General features: G+C 45.0%; 1 protein-coding gene across 2 annotated transcripts in view; it reads right to left on the bottom strand.

The window, feature by feature from the left end:
- TRHDE (thyrotropin releasing hormone degrading enzyme) overlaps positions 1-26,469 on the bottom strand; it is a 347,541-nt gene that overhangs the window by 92,883 nt on the left and 228,189 nt on the right. For both annotated transcript variants that reach the window (XM_075931938.1, XM_075931934.1), the window contains one exon: positions 25,538-25,725. In XM_075931938.1, coding sequence (XP_075788053.1) covers positions 25,538-25,725 — 188 coding nt within the window. The remainder of the gene's footprint in view (positions 1-25,537; positions 25,726-26,469) is intronic.

The following is a 26,469-nucleotide window of genomic DNA, read 5'->3' as shown; positions in this document are numbered from 1 at the left end:
AGAACTGTCTGTCTGGGGTGGGGGTAGGGTCCCTTTAAGCACAGAGCTCAGTTAGCCTCAGGCAGCAGCCCCACACACTAAGTCCTAACCTGATGCACTGGTTCCAGCCAGCCTTAACTCCGGTTCAGGGTCCACTCAGTGTGGACATGCTATTTCAAAATAGCAAAACGCTATTTCGAAATAGTTTTTATGTACAGATGCGTTAATTCGAATTAGCTTAATTTGACAGCGCTGTAGTGTAGACATACCCTTAGAGAAAAGGGTCATGACTTTTCTACAGCACCAGTCCTGCTCTTTACGTGTCATGACAGACTCTCAGCTGGAGCTCCACAATGTTTTGAGGGAAGGAAAAGGGGGGAGGAGGGGAAACAGGGACTCTGCTAGCCTCTTAGCTTCTTTTCCCATCATCCCCCATATAGCCAGTTTGATGTCTGAGGAGATGTCTCTTGCTGAGGCAAAGGCAGAAGCAGTAGAACTCCTGAGAGGGGATTCAGGATGGAAGAATGTGGGCCAGAAGAGTCACATAGAGGTATTGCCATCATCAGGGCCAGCCTGAGCCATTTTAGTGCCCCGGGCCCGGGTGTGCAGCGCCGCCCCCAAGCACACGGCGCATGTGCGGGCCTTCCCCGGGGGCGCATGGCACATGCATGGGTTGGCCACGGCCGCTGGCGCACAGCCTGGGGCCCGCCCCCAGGGTGCATGGCACATGAGCTGCCCAGCCTGGCCTGGCAATCACTGCTGGCGCGTGCGCCAGGCCGTGCAGGGCCCCGCGGCCGTGGGGGGAATGGCGCTGCAGGCTGGCGCCGCGGGGCCAGCACTGCAGGAGCCGGGCACGCGGCACCTGATGGCAGCTATAAGGGATGCTGCGCGCCCCTTACAGCTGCCATCAGGAGCCCCCCCATCAGTTGGCGCCCCAGGCAGCTACCCGGCTTGCCCACCCCTCAGTCTGGCCCTGGCCATCATTGCTGAAGGAGTCTTATATCTGGAGATCTAGTTGGGAGTGCTCCCATTTTTACAGATCCTCAGAGGACATGGGTTTTAACTTTCTCACACCTGCCTATTTCACAGGACTTCCAAATCCTCTCCCTTTAAGGATTTGTTTCCCAGTGAGTGGTTCTCAACCAGGGTGATGTGTACCCCTGGAGATATGCAGAAGTCTTCCATGGGCAACATCAAGACAGATATTTGCCTAGTTTTACAACAGGCTACATCAAAAGCACTGGCAAAGTCAGTACAAACCAACATTTCATATAGACAATGACTTGTTTATTCTGCTCTATATAGTAAAGATTGAAATTTAAGTGTAAGATTGATATTCCAATTGATTTATTTTATAATGATATGGTAAAAACAAGAAAGCAAGCAATTTTTCAGCACTAGTGAACCATGACTTTTTTTTCTAAGCAAGTAGTTTTTAACTGAGATGAAACTTGGAAGTACATAAGAACGTAAGAACATAAGAATGGCCGTACTGGGTCAGACCAAAGGTCCATCTAGCCCAGTATCCTGTTTATCGACAGTGGCCAGCACCAGGTGCCCCAGAGAGGGTGGACCGAAGACAATGATCAAGCGATTTGTCTCCTGCCATCCCTCTCCAGCCTCTGACAAACAGAGGCCAAGGACACCATTTTATCCCCTGGCTCATAGCCTTTTATGGACCTAACCTCCATGAATTTATCCAGCTTCTCTTTAAACTCTATTATAGTCCTAGCCTTCACAGCCTCCTCTGGCAAGGAGTTCCAAAGGTTGACTACACGCTGTGTGAAGAAGAACTTTCTTTTATTAGTTTTAAACCTGCTACCCATTAATTTCATTTGGTGTCCTCTAGTTCTTCTATTATGGGAACTAATAAATAACCTTTTCTTTATCAGCCCTCTCCACACCACTCATGATTTTATAGACCTCTATCATATCCCCCCTCAGTCTCCTCTTTTCTAAACTGAAAAGTCCCAGTCCCAAGTACACAAAACAAATCAGAGATCTGAAAGGGGTACAGTAGTTTGACAGGTTCAGAGCCACTGGCCCACTACATCACAGACTTCTCCATAGGACCTGAACAGTACTTATGTTAATAAATAAAAGTTGATCTCTCCCATCTCAGCTTGTCTTATTCTATACCAGCAGAAATACCTGGCTTCGCCTGGGGAAAATATAGTAAAAGGTGTGGTGAATGAACTACGTAAATTATGTTAACATAACATTTTATTGGAAATACTTTTTCTTGTATCCCAGGGCATGTCAACACTACAAAGTTAATTCGAACTAATGGACGTTAGTTCGAATTAACTTTGATAGGTGCTCCACTAGCGCTCCGCTAGTTTGAACTTAATTTGAACTAGCGGAGCGCTTAGTTCGAACTAGGTAAACCTCATTCCATGAGGACTAAGCCTAGTTTGAATTTACTAGTTCGAATTAAGGGCTGTGTAGCCCCTTAATTTGAACTAGTGAGAGGCTAGCCCTTCCCAGCTTTCCCTGGTGACCACTCTGGTCAACACCAGGGAAACTCTATTGCCCCCCTCCTGGCCCCGGAGCCCTTAAAGGGGCACGGGCTGGCTACGATGCCCGTGCCAGGTGCAAGCCTGCCAGCACCCAGCCAGCAGACCCTGCATCCTGGCACGGCTCAAACCAGCCACCCAATGCCCCCCAGCCCTCCCACTCTTCCTGGGACCAGGCTGGCGGCTCTCGGGAGCTTGCCCAGGACCGCAAGAGGCGGGCACCCGCCTGGTCTAGTGCGGACATCGTGGACCTCATCCCCGACCTCCGCACTAGGCACAGGAAAGTGGCCGTCTAGGGCAGGATAGCTGCCAGCCTGGCCACCCAGGAGCAGGTGTGCATGAAAATCAAGGTGGTCCACTGAGACCCCCGACCCTGAGTCCTGAGCTTACAATGGCCGTACTGGGTCAGACCAAAGGTCCATCTAGCCCAGTAGCCTGTCTGCTGACAGAGGCCAACCCTAAGTACCCTGGAGGGGATGGACCAAAGACAGTGACCAAGCCATTTGTCTCGTGCCATCCCTCTCCAGCCTTCCACAAACTTCGGGCAGGGACACCACTCCTACCCCCTGGCTAATACCACTGCATGGACACAACCTCCATGAATTGATCTCACTTCTCTTTAAACTCTGTTCTAGTTCTAGCCTTCACAGCCTCCTGCAGCAAGGAGTTCCACAGGTTGACTATTTGCTTTGTGAAGAAGAACTTTCTGTTATTAGTTTGAAGCCTGCTACCCATTCCTTTCCTTTGGTGTCCTCTAGTCCTTCTTTATGGGAACTCAGGAAGAACTTTTCTGAATGCACCGTCTCCACCCAACCCCTGCTTTTAGAGACCTCTATCCTGTCCCCCCTCCATCTCCTCTTTTCTAAGATGAAAAGTCCCAGTCTCTTTAGCCTCTCTTCATATGGGACCTCTTCCAAACCCCTCATCATTGTAGTTGCCCTCCCCTCTCCCACCCTCTCTCTTCCCCTCTCCCACCTCCTTTTCCCAGTCTCCCCCAGTTTTGTTCAATAAAGAGAGATTCTATTTTTGAACACAATTGTCCTTTATTTTGTACATCAGGAAGGGGGCTAGGGAGGGGTAAGTGGAAGGAGGTGAGGGAGGAATGGGGTACGAGCCCCCGATGGAGAGGACTGGGCTGGCTCTGCAGGCTTCTGGGGGTGGAAGCTCTCCTGCAGCCCCCCAATTGCCCCCTCTCCCCAGATGGCAGCCTGCGGCAAGTGCAGCCTTTCTGATGGCCGAGTGCTGTGATGTGCCCAGTGTGGGTACTCCGGGCACTCCAAGCCAGGACTGCTTTGCAAGCGGGGCACCCCTGAGAACTGTCTGTCCGGGGTGGGGGTTGGGTCCCTTTAAGCACAGCCCTCGGCTAGCCTGAGACAGCAGCTCCATGCTCTAAGTCCTCATCTGATGCCCTGCCAGCACTGCTTCCGGCCATCCTTAACCCCGGTTCAGGGTCCACTCTGTGTGGACATGCTAGTTCGAATTAGCAAAACGCTAATTCAAACTAGTTTTTTAGTCTGGATGCGTTAGTTCGAATTAGCTTAGTTCGAATTAACTAATTCAAACTAAGTTAGTTCGAATTAGCGCTGTAGTGTAGACATACCCATAGAGAAAGGATCTCGGAGTTGCAGTTTATGTGATATGCTTAACAGAAGAATCCAGCAAATGCCTATGATCAGGTGCTACTAAAAACTAATTAGTGCTCCAATTGGGGCTCTGGGGGCCCAATTGGGGCTCTGGGGGACCCGATTTTGAGCTATAACCAATCCAGTTATTGAAGTTAGGAAATCAGTAGTATCCGTGCAAAATTTTGTGTTTCTATGATCAGATGCTACTGAAAGCTAATTATCAGTGGGCCCAATGGAGCTCTGGGGGAACCAATTTACAGATATAACCAATTCAGTTATTTAAGTTGGAAAATCAGTAGTATCCATTCAAAATTAGGTGTTTTCCAGAAAATGCCTATGATCAGGCACTACTAAAAACTAATTAGTGGCCCCTGGCCAGCTCTGGGCCAGCTATGTATGGCAGTCATACTTGGTTTCTTCTCTCATAGTTTCTCAACAGCTTCTCTAAAGGCTGCACATGGTGTCTTCCAGCTGTTTACCTCCACCAGTATAGTTGAGTATAATTCCTTTCTTCTATTTTATTAATTTTTTTACGCTTGCGGGGTGACAGGAAATGGAAGCTTCTGTCTTTCTCATTTGTTTTGATAAGGAGTTGCCCACCAAAGTCAGGCAGTCGGTCAGATGGTCCATCGTTCCTTCCTTCCTTTCTTATGTACTTACAGATGTACTTACTAGTAGCATCCAAATACCTTATGTGTGTGTGTCAGGCAGAAAGGATGGGCTTGCAGCTACCAATTCCAGTGAAAAATTGAAACCTGCCCTTGAAGACGAGAAGACTAATCTGGAAAGACTTAAAATAAGCCAGCTGTTTCTTCCACCCTCAACAATATGCCTGTAGGGACAGGACAGCTGTTAAGGCAACATGCTCAGATCTGGGGAAAATGGAGCACTATAGCTATCAACTTACACATGATGCTGAAAAGGTTCAGAGAGACCAACTTGTAGACCCAGTTGGGTAAAAAAGATGGTTATCTTGACATAGGGTTCATAGAAGATCAGTGAAGTGTGGGGATCCTCAAGGCTATGAGAGGTTTTTAAAGAACCACATCTGATGTACAGATACATTTGAAATTGGACTCGATGTGGGAAATATGTGATGCAACTGTATATTTTGAAGAGATCTTTGAAAGACAGGAATTCTATTGAGTTTTAATGCAAATAAACCCATTGTTTATGCACTAGACATTATTCTCAAAAGCAGTTAAATTCAAGTTGTAGGTCAATTCACAATTAAAGGCAATGTACTGCTGCTTGGCTTTTCATGGCACTACTTCAGTATATAACACAATTGTATCTACATTCAACTTGCAGAATAATTCACAGAAACCTGTTTGTTATAGTAATACAAATTAGTAACTGCTGAGATGCATGTAATACAAGAAACTAGTTAACTATGCTATGTTTGGATTACATACATTTGTCTTAAGTGTTAAATTATAATTACAGGGGAAAGGGGGCAGGGCAGTGACGTACATGCCCAGGGGGTGGGGCCTGGCCATATACGTCACCGCTTGCTCCCCCTTCACCTCCTGCCGTGGCGCTCAGCTGACTTCTGCGTCGCTCAACTGGACCGCCACAGGGAAGCCCAAATGTCTGCTTGCTGCCCCACGGCGGCCTGGCTGAGCGGCGCAGAAGTCAGCCAAGCGCCACAGTGGGAGGTGAAGGGGAGTGGGGTGGTGACGTGCGGTGCAACAGCGGCTCCAGGCCCGCCCCTCGGCCGTGAACGTCACTGCTCCTCTTCGCCTCCTGCTGTGGCGCTCGGCTGACTTCTGCACCGTTCAGCCAGGCCGCCGCATGGTGCAAGTGACCGTTTGGACTCCGCGGTCCCCCGAGTGAGAGGCAGGAGGGGGAGGAGAGGAGAAAGAGAGAGACGGAGAGAGAGGCAGGAGGCGGAGACCTGAGAGAGAAAGGGAGGAGGTAGTAGTAGGAGGAGAGAGAGAGAGAGATGGAGCGAGAGACCGGAGGCTCAGGAGAGAAAACGAACGTGGAGCAGAGACCTGAAAATCCCGTTTTATGACAGGCTAATTGGCTAGTTATAAAGAAGAGGCAAGGGTCTTGGGTTTTTATATTATGCATATCTTTTGAACTACTGCTTTACATTATTTAACCTTTTTTTCCTGTAATTCAAACTCATTTTTTCAATATTTATTTTTGCACTGACTTCAGCAGGGCCACAATTTCACACATCTGTCCTATATTTTTCCATTCACACTCCTCCCCTCTCTGTTACTTTTTTCCAGTGTCATTTTTAAGTTTGAAAGATAAGATATTTAATGGTAAATGTCAACTTCACCATAACTGTACCCATACTCAAATACACACATACCAGTTGAAAAAGTATTCTGATCAATACTAATCACATTTACAAAGGCAAAGTTTACAAATAAAAATGCTGCATGAGAACTTTTTAGACTTTGATTTAAGTATATTTATTTTGTATATTTTGATATGTCATGTTGACAATTTGTGTTTTAATGGTTACAAAGCTTTAAATTTTTGAATCTCATTGTCTACTATCAATAAATGACATGTCTGAATACCTTGTACTGTCTGATCCCCCTCCATAATTTTCTGCTACATGAAAATTAAAAATGATTGAAGAAAATGCTTAAAACCTATAATTTTCCATAATTGTGAACATTTAAAATGGATAAAAATTTTAAAAAATGCAAAAACTCAATATTTTCCATAACTGAAAATTTAAATTGAGAAAAATCTGAAAAAATGCTTAAAATAAACACCAATGTTATCTATTATAATTATAAAAATGAAAATTGAATTCTGCCAAGCCTAAATATTTTGGATTTGTTCTCTTTCTCCCTCTCCCCCCCATGCTATTTTTATTATGCATTTTATTTTTGCTGGATTTTTTTTTTCCTCTCTGGCCCATTAACTGATCACCACAGCACAATAGCTTGAGTGGGTTTAGAATCAGTTAAAAAAATTCACCCATTCTAATCATAATAGTTCAATGAATATGACTGCTCAAAGTTCAGGGCATAGGATTCTAGATTGCATTTATAAGAGTATTGCAATTAATACAATTGCCCCAAATAAATCAATGATCTGCACTGATCATACTGCTTTCATTGTTGGTTGCCTCTTTAAAAAGGACACAGCTAAACTTCAAAATATTGAAGAAGGACAACTAAAATGACAAGAGGGTGGAGGGACTTAGATATAAAAAAGACATAAAATCTTTGATTACTTGCATTTGAGAGAAACAAAGTACAAGATGAAATGACACAAGTATACAAAAACTTAAAATGTTTTAGGAAAAACTGACTGAGTTTTCATCTAGCCTAACATCAAAAGACTAAGGAGACAATTAAATTGACTGGCAGCAGGTAGAAATCTGTGGTATTCTCTGTCATAGGAAATTACTGAATTTAAGTTTAATGGTATTTTTAAAAGGACTGAAGGTTATAAATGAACACTTAAAATGCAAGCATATTAGAAGTAAAATGAGACAACAATAATTAGAGCAATGGATTGTGGGAGGGGAACTGAACTGAGTTTCCAACTTTTGCCAACTCATTTTGTGACTTAGGAAAGTTACCAGCTTCCAAATTTTCAAGAAAGGTGAGTTATTTGGGGTCTCCATGTTGGAACTCCAATATGAGACATCAGCAGGCTGATCGTCAGAGGGGTTGTGCATCTACAACTGCACATCACCTCAAATGATGCTATCACTGCCTAGCAACTATGGACATCGAGCACATGCTTTCCCAAACTGGGATGATTGAAACTGTGGCATCCAAAATAAAAGGCCACTGCTGAAAATGTCCGTTTTGAACTCTGTGCTTCAGATCTTGGGCCTGTTCAGTGAAGATAATAATACTTACCCATGTCTCTCAAAGATTTTCCTATCCTAATTTTCTAAGCCTTACATCATCTCCTTGAAATACACTCCTGATAAATTGAATAGCATTTGGACATGGATTTTATTTGGAGTCTTGCCAGATGCCTTTCTTAGAAAACCCTGATTTGATGCATGCTTGTACCGTGCATTTTTGACATAATATGTTTTTCCTTTAGTGACCCATTTTTATGATACACGCACTATTTTTAAATAGTGCGCCCCTGGATATGGCAGTGTGCTCAGGGAAAGGGGCTGGGGCATGAGAGGACACTTAGGATCTCATATCTAAAGGGTGATCACATTGGGTGGCTCCCTGCAAGCATCTCCCTATGCCTTCTGTTTCTGGAAGGGGAGCAGCTAGCAGCTCTGTGCTCTGTCCCCATCCCTACTTGATCACTGTCTGCAGGCAGAGGTAGCATGCAGCACTGCCTGGCCATTCCTCCACCTCCACTAGGAACAGCAGACACAGTAAGCTTGTGTGGAGCCACCTAAGGTGAGTGCCACCCACATCTGGCACCCCAAGAAACTTCCCGCATCCCACCTCTTGCCCCAAGCACTTCCCACACCCAAACTCCCTCCCAGAGCCCATGCTGCACACCCGTTTCTGTGACCACAACATGTCCAATTTTGTCACATCTGAAACATAACCCTATTTTTCTCATTTATTCTTTAGTTTCTATAGCATATTTTCATGGAACATGTGGTTTTCTAGGAATGTAATTACTGCTATATATAAGGAGTGACTTACTTCCTTGTCCCTTGATGGGCTGTATAAGCCCCATAGCAGGGAACCAAGGATTAGCAAGCAGCTCTGGGACCAGAAGGTTCAGTCCAGCTGCAGCTGCTAGGCATGCTCACAATGAGAGCAGGGCTTAAAAAGGAGCAGCCCCACTCAGTTAAGGTGGACAGATCGAGGCAGTACCCCTACACTGGTAGCTGCTGCAAGGAGGGTACAAGTTCTGAACACCCTCTGAATCGGACCCAGCTGCAGGTCAACCATAGAGTCCTGTGGACACCAGGAACAGAGGCCCATGAGTGAAAAAGAAGCCTGCAGATCAATGCCAGTAAAAATCACCCATAAGTTCAGAGGCCAATGCTTGTTCTGAGGTTATGGGAGGAAATGCCCAGGAAGCAGGCTTGGTAGCACTCCCCTCCCTACCAAGTATCAAACCAGTGAGACACAGGGCCATGGGGTGGAACCTGTTGGAGCAGGGAGGGCCCAGGTTCCCCTTCTGCCAGCTGTAGACTCTTGCCACTGGGTGATATTGCCACAGATTCTTGCTGCTAGATAACAGTACTGGGCTCAGAAACTCCCTCCCCAACCACAAGTGGAGAACGAGGGCATCAACTTGGTCCTGACAGGGCAGCAAACCTACCAACAAAACCAGCCCAAGGGAGACCATGAATGCAGAAAAGCTGCTTGAACAGATGGTAGAGAGCCAACAGCAGCAGGCGGCTCAGAAATAGCAACAACAGGATCAGCTACTGCAACAGACAGCTTCCCTGCAGCAACAGGAAGTGGCCCAACTGTAATAGTAGCAGTTACTCCAAGAAGCTGGTGGCAAAGCACCAGGATCAACAGAAATTCCTAAGCCAGCAGGTTTGGACACTCCTGAGTCCCCATCTAATGTGATGGTGCCAGGATACTGGGGTGATGCTCTTCGGCTGTGCTTCCCATCAGGCTTCTGAAAATGGGTCCCAGAGACAACCCAGAAGCCTTCTTCATTACCTTCAAGTGGGTGCTGGCTGCAGGAACATTGCCCCCCCCCTTCCCATATTTGAAAGGAATCTCCCCAAGCAGCCTACAGGGGCATAGCTGCCATGGACGTGGTAAAATATGTTAAGGAAACATCAACCATTTTGGACTACATGAATATCAAGACTGAGACATTCTATGGACAATTCAGGAAGTAAATGTGAATTCTGGGAACCACACCTGAAACGTGCTTACTGGGAACTCAGCCTGGTGGCAAAATGCTTGAAAGAGTTATGGTGGCTGGACACACAGAAGTGGACCAGAGTACAAGTAGCAGAAGCTGTTGTGCTGGTGCAGTTTGTCCAGGTTCTCCCAGTTATCAGGAAAGAATGGATGAAGCACCATAGGCACCGGCAGAGCCTATAAATTTGATGGAGAATTGTGCGGCAGCTGAGGTTCAGCTGACACCTACGACTAGGCATCCAAACTCCAGACATCAATCCCTAGTAGAAGCCAGGTTAGGAGAAGAGGCCAATGGTTCCCAAACCAGTCACTCTTCTACAGGCCACCCATGCCACCAACATAGAGCCAAAAGAGAACCAAGGTCCCTGAGAAGGGGGAGGTTGTCCCACCAGGAACCCCCAGAGGAGGGATAGGTAACCAAAAATCAAGGGGGAATGGTTTTGATGTGTGGACGGAAAGGACTTCTTAAGCAGAAATGCTACTTTTGTACTGCAACTATGGACAGGCATGGAAAGCCTGCACAAACAAAGCCCTGCCAAGATGCTAATCCCAGAGAATGAGTCACTGGATTAAAGGTCATAGGCATGGTGGTAGACTCCAGATGCAGCTGAATAATCATACCATAAATTATGGTAGAGTCCCCCGATATATCAGGCATGCCCCTGTACTTGCAAGTAATACACAGCTATGTACAGCCTTAGCCCATGATGGAAATGTAGCTGATGATAAGGAGACCGAACTGAGACTTGATCAGTAGGGCTATTGGCCTCCTCTGGCCTACCTTGTGTTATTAGGATAGGATTGGAAATATTTTGGGAAGGTCCTAAAATGATGGAGCAGCCCAGTCTTGAAAATGAATCAGCTTGTGGGCCAGTGTGAGGGGTACAACACCATGGAAAATTGGAAAAGGCCCTTCCTGTTGTCTAGGAATATCAGTATTTCAGCCCAGTACCTCAGAGGCCCACAGAAGCGTAAATCCGAATAGGTTATCAGAAGATGAGGATTTTGTGCTAGAACAATGGGAGGACCAGATTCTGAAGCAGGCTTGGGAGACAGCTGTTTCTGATGGGAAGGAAGGCAAATCTCAATGATGAAAGCCCTGGTCCCCATTTTGAGCTCCAAATTAAATGGCTTAAAGGGTAACATAAAACCCTCTAACGCCAGAGGAATTGCTTTACCTTAGCAGCTATCTGTTGCAGAGAGCTGACATTAGCAAAGAAGTTCCACACTGCCTTCGATGCACCAGTGTGAAAAGATGCACCGGCATGAGAAAACATGTTAGAAGATTTTGACATCAAGAATCAAACCTGGCTTCTCATGTGTGGTGCTGAAACCTGGGTCACATACAGCAGATATCTCAAGGTTTGGAATGGTACTATCCACAGTGCCTCCACAACATATTCCAAATCAAGGGGGATGACAAATGTACCAACATCAGTATTCTGTCCCAAGCCAAAAATCCAGCATTGAAACTCTTCTTATCCATGACTAACTCTGTTGGGCTGGCCATATTCTTCAAATGCCATACAACTCGACTCCCAAAGCTGGTAATGATCTCACAACATGGCCAATAGGAGAAAAGAGTTTGTAAAAGGTAAAGCCCAAAGGGTCAAAACATCACCTTTAAATGTGACAGATGTGGCATGTGACATGACCAATAGACAAAGAGTAGGCAAAAAGAAATGCAATGTTAACATAAACTTATGTAAAATCCATGCCCTCAACTGACCAAAATGGAGAAGGACCTTGTATATTTTGAGATGTAACCACCACAACAGGAAACAGAAAATTGGGAAGGATGAGAAGAAAATTGGGAAGGATGCACCACTGCTCAACACAACATGTTCCACCCCTTCCACCAGGAAAAAAAATCTTCCTGTGGATATCAAACTAATATCATTAGCCACCTGCAGATCCATCAGTCATAACTGGATGTCAATTAATGGAAGATAACCATCTTCAAACTGCAAAAGACTGTTGATATATCAGATTTTCATTCTTCTTTGGACTAGTGGACCACCCTTTGATCACAGAAAGCAGCAGGTCCCTCCATGCCCAAAAATGGCTTCCCTTCCTTCCCTCACCAATTTCTCCTCTGTCAGTGTTCTGCTCCACTCCAGGAGCACTACTCACCTGAGTGCATACTTATCCCATTTCAACTTATAACATATAAGCCCAAAACCTTCTCAATGATTTAAGTCAGAAATATAGGGGTTAACTAACTTATGTTGCATCCAATAATTCATGAAAATTAGTACATGAAAATATTTGGAAAGCAGTATATCCCACAGCCATAATAAAAAAAGAGCTGAAGCTTTTCACTGTCAGTCCAATGTCTGTAAGTGTATGAGACTACTGTCACTGAGTAGAAAGCCGCAACACACTATACCAATTTTATCCTCTTTAGTATTTGGCACATTACGACATTAACAGTTACAACCACACTGCACATCAGAATATGCTGAAAGTTTCCATCGTGGGAAACAAACCAAGTATAAACTGTGAAATGGATTTGGAAATCACAGGTTCAATTAAAACCAGCATTTCTGTCATTGCTCACAGCAGCAATCATGCTGAAAAAGTGACATCAATGCAGGAGCACGCATTCAGATTGTAAGGGCATTTTATATTCTGATTCCACAGTGTAACATACGAAAAGAACTTCTATAGATTAAAGTGATACAAAATGTGTCTGTTACAGGCAAACCTATATATTGGGCAGAGTGAGCACTGGGCAAATTAGTGGCAGAGGCCAAAGACATTCTGCTTGCATAAGCCTGAGAGGCTGTTTGGGAACACTGCTATAAGCAGCTCTTGTGTCTATTACTTAGATACATAGCATGCACCCACACAGTGCTGGTTCCTGACAAGAGTTGAAATGTGGACTGCCTCTATGCTCAGGAAGAGTTCTACTACTGGCATTATAGTTGTCCCTCAGGGTACATCTAGACTGTGGCACTATTTTGGGATACATCTTGTATCCCAAAATTGTGTTTTCCACATCTTTACAGCATGCCCGTTATTTCAAAATGCAATCAAAATAACAGGCATGCTATTACGATGTCCCGGTAAACATCATTCCATGAGGACTAAAGGACTTGTCGGAATAGCGATCTACTTCAAAATTTGGCACTGTGTAGATAGCACCAAAATAAGCTCAAAATAGGCTATGCAATATGCATAGCTCAAATTGAGTAACTTATTTCGAACTAGCACCACAGGGTAGACACACCCTTACTGAACATAAGAGTACAAGTGGCAGAAAGAGTTTCCTTGTACCTTTAGCTAGTTCAGCCACAGAAGTCAGGATAGAGATCTGGTTTACATAATAAAGAAAAGTTTGATCTTTTGCTGACATTTTATATATTTCAGTTGTTTTGATATTTTTATCCCATTTTGTTTATTTCTTGCATTCCACAGTAGTAAGACTCCAGTCTTAAGAAATCATGGGTACGCACCCCCGGGAGATAGAGAATTTACTCAGTTTTAGGGCAGCTGTAGACGTGGCTGAAGAGACCCACTGGAGAGACACAATTTCTGCCACATCTGTCACATTTAAAGGTGGTGTTTTGACCCTTTGGGACTTTACCTTTTGCAAACTCTTTTCTCCTCAGCTAAGTCAGTCTGCTTCCTCTCATAACTCTATATGATACAATATCACTTCACCCACTGAGGTTTGAAAAATAGCATGTCCTTTGGGTCTTTTTCCAGAAGCCAATTTGCTGTAGAGGATGTCTGTTGGGATGCACCCGTCTCTCATTCAGTAACTCTGTTTAAGGACTGTTTGCATACGGCATATGCTGGCCTGTTTGAGCACTTCAGTGTTCATGACGATCTCCCTCCAAGAGATTGTAAAGATTCGAGGGAAGCAACGCATATGAAAGCTGTTGAGTCTCTTTTCCTGATGAGAATATAAGGTCCACCTCTTGCTCCCATACAAAAGTGTGACAATAACACTTGCACAATACACACAGATCTTTCGTGTGTTTGTTGTTTTGCCATACCCTAGTGTTCAGTCTAGACGTTGTTGTGGCAGCTTTTCCAATGTGGATACTGAATTCCATTTCACATGAAAGGTTGACTGGGAGAGTAGACCCCAGGTATGCAAGCCCCCCAATAGCAAGCTCCAAGCCAGAACAGTCAGTAGACCCCCATGCTATGCCCACATAGACACAGTCCACTTGACATTTGGGCATTGCCGCGCTTTAGCTGGCTAGTGCCCATTGAGCTGCCGACTAAGCTGCTGGGTGCACTTTTCCAACACAGCCAAGGCTTCCTCATGCCTGCCCAACAAGGTTGCCAGCTGTCTAGCTAGCCAAATCCAAAGATATTTGCCCCACCCTGAGCAAGGCCTTTCTATGAGGCCTTGCCCCAGTCCCGCCCCTCCAGCTGGCTGCTTCCTTCTTGCTCACTCCAATCACTCTCCATTGCAGGCTCAAGGAGAGAGTTTGGATGCGGGAGGCAATGCAGGATCTGGAAGGGAGTTTGTATGTGGGGAGGTGAGGGACTGGGCTCTGGGAGGGCATTTGGATGCGGGTCCAGGAGCAGGTGTGGAATGCAGGCTCTGGGAGGGAGTGTGTGGACGAGGGGGCTCTAGGAGGGAGTTTGGGTGTGGAGAGATGCAGAGAGGGAGTTAAGATGTGGGGAGTGAGTTCTGGGCTGGGGTAGAGTGTTGGGGTACACCAGGGGTTTGACATTTACCCAAAACAATCAGAAGACCCCTCTGGTAGCAGCTTTTAGACAAGGGGCCAGAAGGTTTCCCCATGCATCTGTCTGCAGGCACAACCCCTGAAACTCCCATTGGCAACAGTTCCTGACTAATGGGCGCTGCAAAATCAGCACTCCTCTCTCCAAGGATCGCAGGTATGGAGCTCCCTGCTTCTGGGAGCTGTGTGGAGGGAGGACCTGCCTTATCCCTGCTGTTTGGACAGCAATGATGTTGGCAGCCGGGGACCCTCAGACCCTTTTAAATTGCCCATTTTTCCTGTGCAATTGCCCCTATTGGCAGGCCTGCAAGTATGTGAATTTGAACTCCTTCACCACTTGATGTAATTGCTTATCTTGATGGAGGGTGTTTCCTCAACTCTTGGCACATTACGTTAGTCTTTTCTTTTTTTGTATTACATATAAAATAAAATAGCATCCCACCTCTTCAGCATCCAATTCCGCTATCCTTATTCATGCTGAATACCCACAGTAGTAATCAATGTGAGCAAAGGTGGCAGAACTGGGCCCTTTGGTGACAACACAGATATTTCCAGCAGCTTAAGCTTAATATGCCATACTATAAAGATGACAGATATAAAAAGATATAAAAAGAAAACAATCGTTTGAGCTTGTCTCAAAAAAGAGATGGGAAAGTGGGTGAGTTAAACCTTTATTCTGGAAGTGGGAGAGTTGTTTATTACAGGTAAATAATTCAGTAAAGGGAAACTGTGTGTATATATAAATATATTTTAATTTGTTCTTTTTACTTAATTGATGGTATTGTTTTAGTGCATATTTATACTATTTTAATATTAAACATTTACAAACTTTTTACTTGTATATTAATAATACTTACACAAGGTTATTTCATAATCATAAGAGAGAGTCAGTGAGTCACACTGAGATATTTATTACCACTTTTCAGAGGTCTGTAAGGACTTAGCTTTCTGTTCAACAACTTCCCTCACCAGTGTACCTACAAGGGGATCCCAATCCTTAATTTGGGCCTCTCAGGGTTAGTGCCATTAGAATGACCAGTGGCAGAAATGTAGCCGTGTTAGTCTGGTGCAGCTGAAACAAAAAACAGGACTGTGTAGCACTTTAAAGACTAACAAGATGGTTTAATAGGTGATGAGCTTTTGTGGGCCACAAGTAGGTCTGGCCCACGAAAGCTCATCACCTATTAAACCATCTTGTTAGTCTTTAAAGTACCACACAGTCCTGTTTTTTGTTTCATTAGAATGACCAGACATTCTTATATTAGGGGCTTTGTCTTATATGAACAATTATCTGTGGCCACCTCTGGAAAAAAGTATCCTGATTTGTCATGTATCAGAGGGGTAGCTGTGTTAGTCTGGATCTGCAAAAGCAACAAGGAGTTCTGTGGTACCTTATAGACTAACAGATGTATTGGAGCATAAGCTTTCGTGGGCAAAGACATGCCGCAGACAAAGTGGGTCTTTGCCCACGAAAGCTTATGCTCCAATACATCTGTTAGTCTATAAGGTGCCACAGGACCCCTTGTCGCTTTTGCTGATTTGTCATGTTTGTTTCCTGGTCACCTGAATTGTGATACATATAACAAATGGGGATACACATGGCAATGTCCCAGTGTTGCTATGTTTTTATAATTTCACTTATTAAAGGGGAAAGTGCTGCCCCTTTCTTGCAAGGCTTGAGTGAGTAAGTTTTGTGCAGGGAGTTGAGAGGAGTTTCAATTAAAAAAAATCCCCCAATCAACCATCCAGCTTGATGTGGAGTAGCCACTCTCTAGGTTGAAGTAGCTGCTAGGTGTAGGTCACTTTCGTAACCTGGTTCTGCCATCCCACTAATCTTCCCCCAGCAGCTTAACAGAAAGAGGCACCATGGAGGAAAAATTCTGCAGCATATATGGAGTGTACAATCTCTTGTGTGACAGACGCCCTTCTCCACAGCCAGTGGAACTATGGTGGTTTTACTATGTTTAGGGCCTTTCATAGTCTTTTGAGGAGGTTAGCTGGGTTTCCCCTTCCCACAATGTATCATGAAGTACTACATATGAACTATAAAAATGTGCCTTTGCTCCAGAAAACAGTGCTCACTTGCACAGAGACACTAGGAATCCCCATGGTACTATGAACTGTAGCTGAATCGCGCCCCCCTCCCCCCCCCCCACTGGCCACGGTACCCATTCCCGGCCCTCCATCTCAGTCAGAAAGTATCTAATATTTTTAAGTGTAAAGAGATTATTTCTATTTTTAAAAAGAAGTCCTCTGTACTTTCAAAAGAAAAAAAAATCTCTCTGTATCTGAGAGCTTCATGTTTGTGCCTCTCCTTCAATATAGAACAGAAATGGTTTATAGATTTCATCAGAATTGATTACCTCATTTTCAAGACAGCAGATTATTTTTCTTATTTTTTTTTTCAAACCTGTGAATCATTCCCATAGTGATGGATGATTCTAGATGTCTTTTCAGTGCCTTGAAGTTATGATTTTCTCTGTCATGAGGGAAACCCACTGAACCCTGTCATATGGATTATCTCCTCATTTTGTGCAGTCCTGTAATGCCAGGACATATTCTGCATGTCCCCAGACATGCAGACATGACTGTAAGTCAAAGGACGTTTTGTGTACTTATTCAAGGACAGAATTTGCCCTGTGTACCATAAAAAGGAATTCTCTTTGTATGGCTTCAGATTAGAACATTATCTTAATCGTATCATTATGGGTCTGACCCAAACCCCACTGAAATCAATAGACTCCCATTGATTTCAATGGACTCTGGATAGGGCCCTGTATACTGTGGCATTCCTGGGACAGGAATCTGTAATATCTTATTTTCTCTCATTATTTCACACAAAATATCTTTTGGTCTGAGGTGTCCTGTAAAATCAATATTCATTTGTGCATGGAAGCAGGATTATGTGAATTCTATAATGTTTATACACCAAAGTAGTGTTTAAAATTGTGTACGTGTAACTGTAATTCACACTAAGTCACATGTTGAAGATCCAGCCCTTAAAACACAGCTTTTCCTCCTACTAATTTAAGTATATATGTGGATTATTGTGTTAGACTAGGAAAAACAAATACATACACTTGAATTCTTATCTACAGCAAAAAGAGTATTCATTCTGGCATTTAGTCCCTTGGAAACAGTGCTGTTACTTTTTATTGTCCTTAATTTTTTTTTCTAAAAACATACAAAGTGTGATGGCTTGTACTGCATCTTAAATAGTTAATTATGACACAAGTACTTTGGTGTAGAGAGCAGCACAGACATTTTTACTACAAAGCTGTGGATCTTAAATATTTCACACCTCTCTTTTTTTATATCAAAAGAGACGTGCCAAACCTAGTCTAAAATCAATCTTTCTAAAGCAAAGGCGAGTCAGTGGGCCTGAACTGGGACCCAATCAGAGGTTTCAATCTCCCAGAATTGGGGAAAGTGTGACTAGCCTTTATCTTCATAAGGACTTGGTGAAAATTCTTGGGGGAAGGAGACTGTGCTGAGCCCACCGCACAGCTAGGCTCATGCCTCATGTGGCTGGGCCTTGCGCCCTGCTGTGGCCAGCTGTTTCTTAGTGCTCATAAATTTGAACCTACCAGAGCATCACTTGACATTTTCATTCAGGCAGAGATGGGCCCTCCCCTGCAACATCTCTGCCCCCAGTGCCACCAGATGTAGCACTTCAAATTCCCCCTTTCTCCTGAGGCTCTCCTTTCCCTCCCAATCACTTCAACAACTCTTCTTCCCTCAGCACCCGCCCCTCAAATCACTTCAGGACATTTCCTCCTTCCCTCTTTGCCCCCCTCCCCACCATAGTTACTTCAGAACCTCCCTCTGACCCAGAAAGTTCTCTCCACCACCATCTCAGGATTCCCTCCCTTAGCAATGCTGGGAAGCAGTGCTCCCTTCCAGGACTGAGCAAACTAGCTCCAATTGCTCAGAATTCAGCACAGAGGCTGGGCACTCCACCTGCATTACCCTGTTCCCTTCTTTGCCCTGGAGTTGGAGACTGAGCCCCCTCTTGCCCTAGCCACCACTTATGCTAAACCAAAACCCTAGCCCTGAACTTCAAAAGGCCACAAGGCAACTAATACCCTAAGGCCATCTCTAAACTACAGCCAATGTTGTGGCATACCTACAGCACCTACCTACATGGATTCCTTTTCATAAATATAGTTAATGCACCTCTCTGAGGGGCAGGAGGTTAGAAGTCTGTCAAAGAAGTTTTAATATAACTTGCTCCTACTTTACACCACTCTAGAAATGTGAAGTAGACTGGAGGTATGTCTACACTACAGCATTATTTCAAAATAGCTTATTTCGAAATAACACGTGTAGACACAAAATGCAATTCAAAACAGCATTTTGCTATTTAGAAATAGTGCATCCATACTGATTAGACGCTGAATCGCATTTATGGCCGGCTGGAACCAGTTCTGGCAGGGCATCAGGTTAGGAGTTACCTTGTGTGGCTGCTACCTGAGGCTATCTGAGACCTGTGTTTAAACGGAACCCCCCGGACAGCCGGTTCTAAGGTTTCCCTGCTTGCTTGCCTACCTCGCTGAGGGACAGCAAAGCATTTTTTTCTCTATATGCTCTGGTTGCCCTCACTCAGGACACCACAGCACGCTGCAGCATGGAGCTGGAGTCACCCCTGGGCACTCCGGTGATTCTCCTGAGCGTGTTGCTGTGAGCCTGGCAGCACGTTCTGCAGGCAGTAACAGTCTCCCTGGCGTGCCCCACTGGGGGCTTGTGCCTCATTTCTCCCTCACGTCCTTCCACTTCCCCCTCCCTAACTCCCCTTCCTGCTGTACAATAAAAGACATGTGTTCATTACCACAAAGCCTTTTTATTGAACAAAACTGGGGTGGGGGAAGGAATGCAACTGAGGTGAGACTGGGGAAAGAAGATGGGAGAGGGGAGGAGGAAGGGGGGGAGAGGAGAGAGGGAAACCTGGGAGGGGGGAGCTAGCAGGGGGAGGCAAGGGGAGGAGAAGCTCAGGGTTGGGGGTCTCGCCAGCTCAACTGTCTCCCAGCACCGTGGGTGCGGGGGACCTTGGCATCCCTGGGGGTGTGGGGAGGAAGAAGCGGGAGGGGGAGAAGGAGTGGGAGGAGGAGCAGTAGCTGGGGAGGCAGCAGGGGCTGGAGCAGCAGGAGGCAGCAAGCTCTGCCCCAGGATCGATGACCATCTGAGGGGGCACAGACCATTCTGCCCCCCAGGATGCGGTCCACGGCATCAAAATAGGGACAGGGGTCTGCATCTGCCCCTGGTTGGGAGCTGCCCCCTGTGGTCCTGGCATAGGCCTGCCTCAGCTCCTTTATTTTCATGCAAACCTGCTCCTGGGTTTGCATGTGGCCTTTGCAGGCCAGGCTGGCAGCCGTCTGCCTGTAGACGGTTGCATTCCTCCATTTAGTGCAGAGATCATGGATGTTGGAGGCATCCCCCCAAACCTGAATTAGGTCCCTGATATCCGCACTGGACCAGGCAGGCTCCCGCCTTTTCCGGCCACTGACAGGTTCCTGGGAGCTGGCAGACTGGTCCTGGGGAGCGGTGAAGGGCTGGCTGGCACTGGCTGCCTGGCTCATGCTGGGTCAGGTGCAGCAACTGCTGGCTCTGGGCTGACAGGCTTGAAGCTGGCACAAGCACTGTGGTCAGAGTCTACCCCTTTAAGGGCTCCAGAGAGGCGGGGAGAGAGAGGAGTTTTCTTGGTTGTGGCCACCAGGGCACCCTGGGAAGGGCTGGAGGCCCCCTATTTCGAAATAAGCGTCTACACGATGCTTATTTCTAAATATTAATTTCGAAATTGGTGCTATTCGTTGTGGAATGAGGTTTACCAATTTAGAAATAAGCCCTCTGCTATTTCGATTTAATTTCAAAATAGTGGTTTGGCTGTGTAGATGCTGGTAAAGTTATTTCAAAATAACGGCTGATATTTTGAAAGAACTTTCCTGTGTAGACATACCCTTTGAGACTTGAGAATCCAGCCTTCTGTTTAGGGTCAGGGGGAGAGGGGAGGTAAATGTTGAGAGTTTCTGATTACTTTTGTTATATTTAAAACTTGCATTCAATGTTCAGTTAAATGTATAAATAGATATTTTAAACACCCTACTTAAATCTTACAATAACATGTGAACTTAAAATATTACAGACAAATCCTATCAGATTTGCTTATGGAACTCCATATGAAAGCAATAGAAATTCAACATAAAATCAATAGAAAGATCTGGCTTTAAGAACGGAGTCTCAAGGCAAATTGAAAATGGGGGTGCTACAGGTTTGGGATAAAAAAAGATTAGAGGAAGATTTGGCAGACTTTGCAAAAAGTTTCCAATAGATTTGTATTTATTCCTGAAAATGACATTATCTGTTTCCACAGAGACGCAATCTGTGGGGGAAAAAATACATGGAATTTCCCACAGTGAAAGGATGAGGTCTATTTGAATTAAGAAAATTTGTACAGACATATAAGCCAAAGAATGCCCAGTCGAGAGGATAGTGTGAAGGACAAGCTCCCCAACTTGTGCTCTGATACAATTTTTAGCTCTTGTACAGGGATAGCCCCTGGCTGTAATCAATAGTAACCACCACAAAGTGGGCAGGAATGAATGGCTATCCCCCTCATCCTACCTCCTTATCTGCTGCTAACCTAGCTAGGCCCAGGAATACATTCTGTACTCTCTACAAATATTGCAGAGCAACTGATTCCCTGAAGTCTGATCCACAATCCTCTGAAGTCAATGACAGACTTTCTATAAACTTCAGTAGGTTTCAGATCAGATCTTTGATGCTACCTGTGCTACAGCCTGCTGCTAAGGTGATGTATGTCTACATCTCCCACAATGCCAAACAGAGCCTACAGGCACAAGTGTGTCAAGAATCTGTCACATGGCATTTTCTGCATTGAGTGACCTAAAGAAACAAGCAGAAAACTGCGGTTTTCCCCTGTACACATTGTTTGTAAAATGTAATTTCTTGTATCGTGTGGCCTCAGGGGAGCACAAAAGGGGCAATTGCCCATGGGCCCAAGGTATCTAAAAGGGCCTAAGACCGCCTGGCTTCCTATCTGCCCTCGCTTTGCACTGCTCCCAGAAGTGGCCAATACGTACCCATGGCCCCTGTGAGGGGGGTCTCTGCAAGCTGTCCCCCACCCTGAGCAGTTCCCATTGGCTGGGAACTGGGAGTTGTGGGGGCGATGCCTGCAGGCAATGGTACACAGAGCCACCATGTACCCCTGCCCAGAGGGGTGTAGCCATTGCTTCTGGGAGCCAACCACTGACCCTCTGACCTTTTCTGCACCCCAACACCTTGCCTCAGCCCACACCCCACATTTAAACTTCCTCCCAGAGCCTGCAGCCCTCACCCCCTCCCACACTATAACCCCCTCCTGCAGATCAGAGCCCACACCTAGTATCCAAACTCCCTCTCAGAGTCTGTACCCCACACCACCACCCACACCCTAACATCCTGGCTCAGCCTGGTGAAAGTGAGGGTTGGGGAGAGCAAGCGGGGGGATGAGGCCTTGGAGAAAAAGCAGGACGAGGCATGTCCTCAGAGCTGGAGCAGGCTTTGGGTATGTGGGATTAGACAGTTGGAAACCCCACCAAGTGGGCATGCGGAAGCCCTGGTTGTGCCAGGAAGGTGCATCCAGCAGCACAGCCAGCAACTCACTGGGCACCAGCCAACCCAAGCACAGCACCACCCCAATATCAGGAACCACAGCTGCATGGATACAGCTTGTGCATGTGTGGGGGGAAATGACTGCCCTGCCCTGGGGCCTGGAATTGCTGTCAGAGCCTGCATGCCATAAACTCAGGGACATCAGAGTAATCAATCTGCTGAAACACATTATAAATGATCAATGATATAAAATTCTGGACATTAATGTATAACCATTGTTAATTTATAACCAACCTTCGTGACTTCAATATTGTTTGGAAGAAAATGAGTTGGAGAGGTTAATGAAATATATATGTGGCCCTTTCACATTTAACTTATCTAAACATTGTTAAAGGTTGAATCTCTTTGGTCAGAGATTCTATGGGCCAGCAACATCCATGGTCTAGCAGGATGATGGATGTTGCTGGACTGGAGAGCCCCAGTGGCTAGGAGTGCGGGCTAGCTGGGAGTCTGGAGGCAGAAGAGCTGAGGGCTGGGAGCCCACTTGAAGGGCCAGGAGTGGAGCCAGTCCACTGGCCCGGAGTCTGCCTGGATTGGCGCCGGGAACAAAGACAGTCCCATGTCCAGGGCACCTGCAGCCCGAAGTCTGGCCAAAAGGCTGGGAGCAGAGCCTGTCCTGTGGCTAGGAAGGAGAACCTGTTTAGGGGCCAGGAATGGAGAAGGAGCCCAGCCGGGAGTGAAGTTGGTCCCATGATTAGGGGGCTGCCAGTCCGAAACTCAGTGGAGAGAGGAGCTCAGTAGTTGGGTCTGCAGCAAGGTTCGGAGGCCATGAAGGGAGCCTAATAGGAGGCTGGCAACCCCCCAGAAGAGCCCAGGGGCCAGAGTTGACCATCAGTGGTCTGGCAAACTTCCTCATTTGGGACTAGTCAGGTCCCAAGGGTGCAGGGCCAGGAAAGTCCAACTTGTACCTACTGCTTTCCTGAATAATAAAATTTACTTGTGTTATCTTGGGGGGGGGGGGGACACACACAGACAGACACAGATATACACACTCTCTCTCTCTCTCTCTCTCTATTGTATGCATAGCATTCCATGACAAAATCATTACGCAAATAAATGTAATACAAAGATAAATTGTTCTTTGGATGAGTACCGCTGCACTATGAGTCACTATGAGTATCGCTACACATGGGCTGTGTCTACACTGGCACCCTTTTCCGTAAAAGGGATGCTAATGAGACACTTCGGAATTGCAAATTCCGCGGGGGATTTAAATATCCCCCGCGGCATTTGCATGAACATGGCTGCCGCTTTTTTCCAGCTCGGGGTTTTGCCGGAGAAAAGCGCCAATCTAGACGGGATCTTGCGGAAAATAAGCCCTTTTCCGGAAGATCCCTTATTCCTACTTTCAAGAAGTATTCCTTCTTTCAAGTAGGAATAAGGGATCTTCTGGAAAAGGGCTTATTTTCCGCAAGATCCCGTCTAGATTGGCGCTTTTCTCCGGCAAAACCCCGAGCCGGAAAAAAGCGGCAGCCATGTTCATGCAAATGCCGCGGGGGATATTTAAATCCCCCGCGGAATTTGCAATTCCGAAGTGTCTCATTAGTATCCCTTTTACGGAAAAGGGTGCCAGTGTAGACACAGCCCTGATGTATATTTTTTCACCTTTTTGTCCTTTAACAAATATAGGGCCAGTGTCAACTAAGTGTTAAGTGTATGCATGAGACAGCTAATATTATAGCCAGTGAAACAACTATGCCCATATTTATGTTTGAGTTTCACAGCATCCATGGCATGTGAAACAATGGAGAACAAAATTACAGTATAGTACTTCAAAAAATCCAACTTCCCTAAAGGAATATTGTTCCATGGAACCCAAATGTATCAAGTGAACATCTGCATCTACCGCTCCCTCTAAATTATTTCTATTGTCTTCCCTATGACAAGTCAAAATTCAGAGGGTGATCCTTGCACCATTCAATCAGAGTTGGTAAAGACAGCAGCCTTTACACTAAATAGCAATGTTGTAGAGATCAGCCCAAGCAGATCATTTTGAGTTTGCTTTCAACCTGATGGGAAAGGTCCTGATCCCAGCAAAGCAACCTTAAAGACGTCTTAACTTCAAATGTCAGGGAGTCCTGGGCAGGCATAAACCAATCTAATCATCTTAACTTCAACCTCATTTGGCACCACAGTGCATGGGGTATCTTGCAACTATCTTGGGACAGGGGGGAGATATTCTGGGAAGAGAGGATAGTATGATGCAAACCACGAGGTGTGAGACTAGAGAGCTAAGTGTTCTATCAATTCCTAAGGAACTGTTCTAACTATCGTAAGCAGCTATGTGGCTGCTCTTACTTGCCCCTGAGGTTCAGTATGGCTCTTGACTGAATCCAAGATCTGGGGAGGCATAAAGTCACTTTGGGCTTGTCTAGACAACTCACTAGTGCTTGGCAAGCTAGGGCATAAATCTACAGTACATTAGTTGCCATACACTGTCCATGTGGACCTACTACTGTGTACACACTGACCCACTCTCATTTAATAGTGCGGTAAATCAAAGCACACTAGGGAACTTTTACTGACTAGCAGCAGTGTCCACACAGACAATTAGTATATGACAGGGTAATGCACTTCCACTGCCATACATTAATGGTTCATGTACACAAGCCCTTACAGTCAACTTGTCTAGTATGCTGACAATGAACTCTGTACTGTTAAAAAAAATAGCCACTATCTGTATTTTAAGCACTTCCAAAAGCTTATACTTGTTCAGGGGCTACCACATGATATGTTAATCTTAAGTTATCTAGCCTTCCCTTGCACATGACCAGTCTATTGGGAGCATCAATACAAGCAGCTACAAGCTGTTGTGAGATTGCTGATTAAAATTCTCTGTCAAAATAAGAGAATACTCCTGCTGACATTTGAAAGCTACTCTCGAGGATGCAGCATCAGAAGAATTCTAGCCACATGCTGATGCATTTCGCTGAGTGGCACAAAACCAAAAGAAAAGGCCAAAGAATAGATGTGTATCCCTTGATTGAAAAAAGCCAGAGAGAGCTCTAAAGATGCAAATGTGCTCATAAAAGCTTTTCTTTGTTGTTTATTATGCTAATATAATTCTAATCTTTTTTACAAGAATCATCTTTAATACAATTAAAACGTTAGGGCCATATTATGCCATTCATTCTAGGCAAAGCTAAGTGATTTCTGTGCCGACTTCTGCTTTAAAATATTGGTATGAAGTAGCTAAGCAACTACAACTTTTAGTATGAATATTTATTGAGAAATTTATGTACCTGTTGTTCCTAAGGTCAGGATCCTTGGTTTTACCATCAATGTCATAAATAAAGTGCTCTTGGGAGATTACTACGATATTGTCTGCAGTTTCATTTCCCATGATGGTGATAACAGGGTAACCCATCTGTAGCGTCCATTGATCCATTACTTCTTGGATATTTACAAATTTTCCAACCTTTTTTAGAGCCTTCAAAAAAAAAACAGTTTTGGTTTAATATACTGAAGTAATACTAATATCTAACATATTGGACCACTTGCTTTTTTAGAACAGAGGTCCATTAATTTGTCTAGCTATTTAAATTGCAATTATGTATCTATATATACAGGCACTTTTTTTACTATGTATATCCTTTATTTATATTCAAAAGTAAAATAAATCATTCAAGGGGCCTTCTTTCCAGATAGACATCTGAGCTTACATGTTCATGTAAACCAGCTTTAAGAACAGAAAGGGGTATCTATTTCTGCAGTAAGCTAGAAAATGCAAATAAAGTGACAAGCACTTAGGAGAATGTGTTCCAATGACTTTCAAAGGGACTTGTATCCCTAAATCATCTAGCCACTTTTCAATTTCCAACCTGTCACTAAAAGGAGTTGAATTCGGACCTGCTTTCCCACAATTCCAACTTTCACAAAGACTGTGGATGGCCATTTGCAAATTATTTTCAAAATCAGAAAAGGCTAAAAAAGGAGCTAGATACAGTGATAAAGATTTTCCTCCTGGGAATATTCATTTTGGGTGTCCATTTTGAGATACTTTTAAAAGGTCTGATTTCAGAAAATGTTGAGCCACCTGCTCTCTGAAAATCATGCCCCTTTAAGGTTTTTCACACTAGGCATCCAAAGTCATCACTCACTGCAAAATCTTGATTCTTATACCCAAAACTAAGCTGTGCACATGCAGACCTTCCCCAAACCTGAAAGCGGTACA

This window comes from Pelodiscus sinensis, chromosome 1 (genome assembly GCF_049634645.1).
Source record: "Pelodiscus sinensis isolate JC-2024 chromosome 1, ASM4963464v1, whole genome shotgun sequence".
Lineage (NCBI taxonomy): Eukaryota > Metazoa > Chordata > Testudines > Trionychidae > Pelodiscus > Pelodiscus sinensis.
The sequence above is the reverse complement of the archived record's forward strand: the minus strand, read 5'-3'. Positions and strand labels throughout refer to the sequence as shown.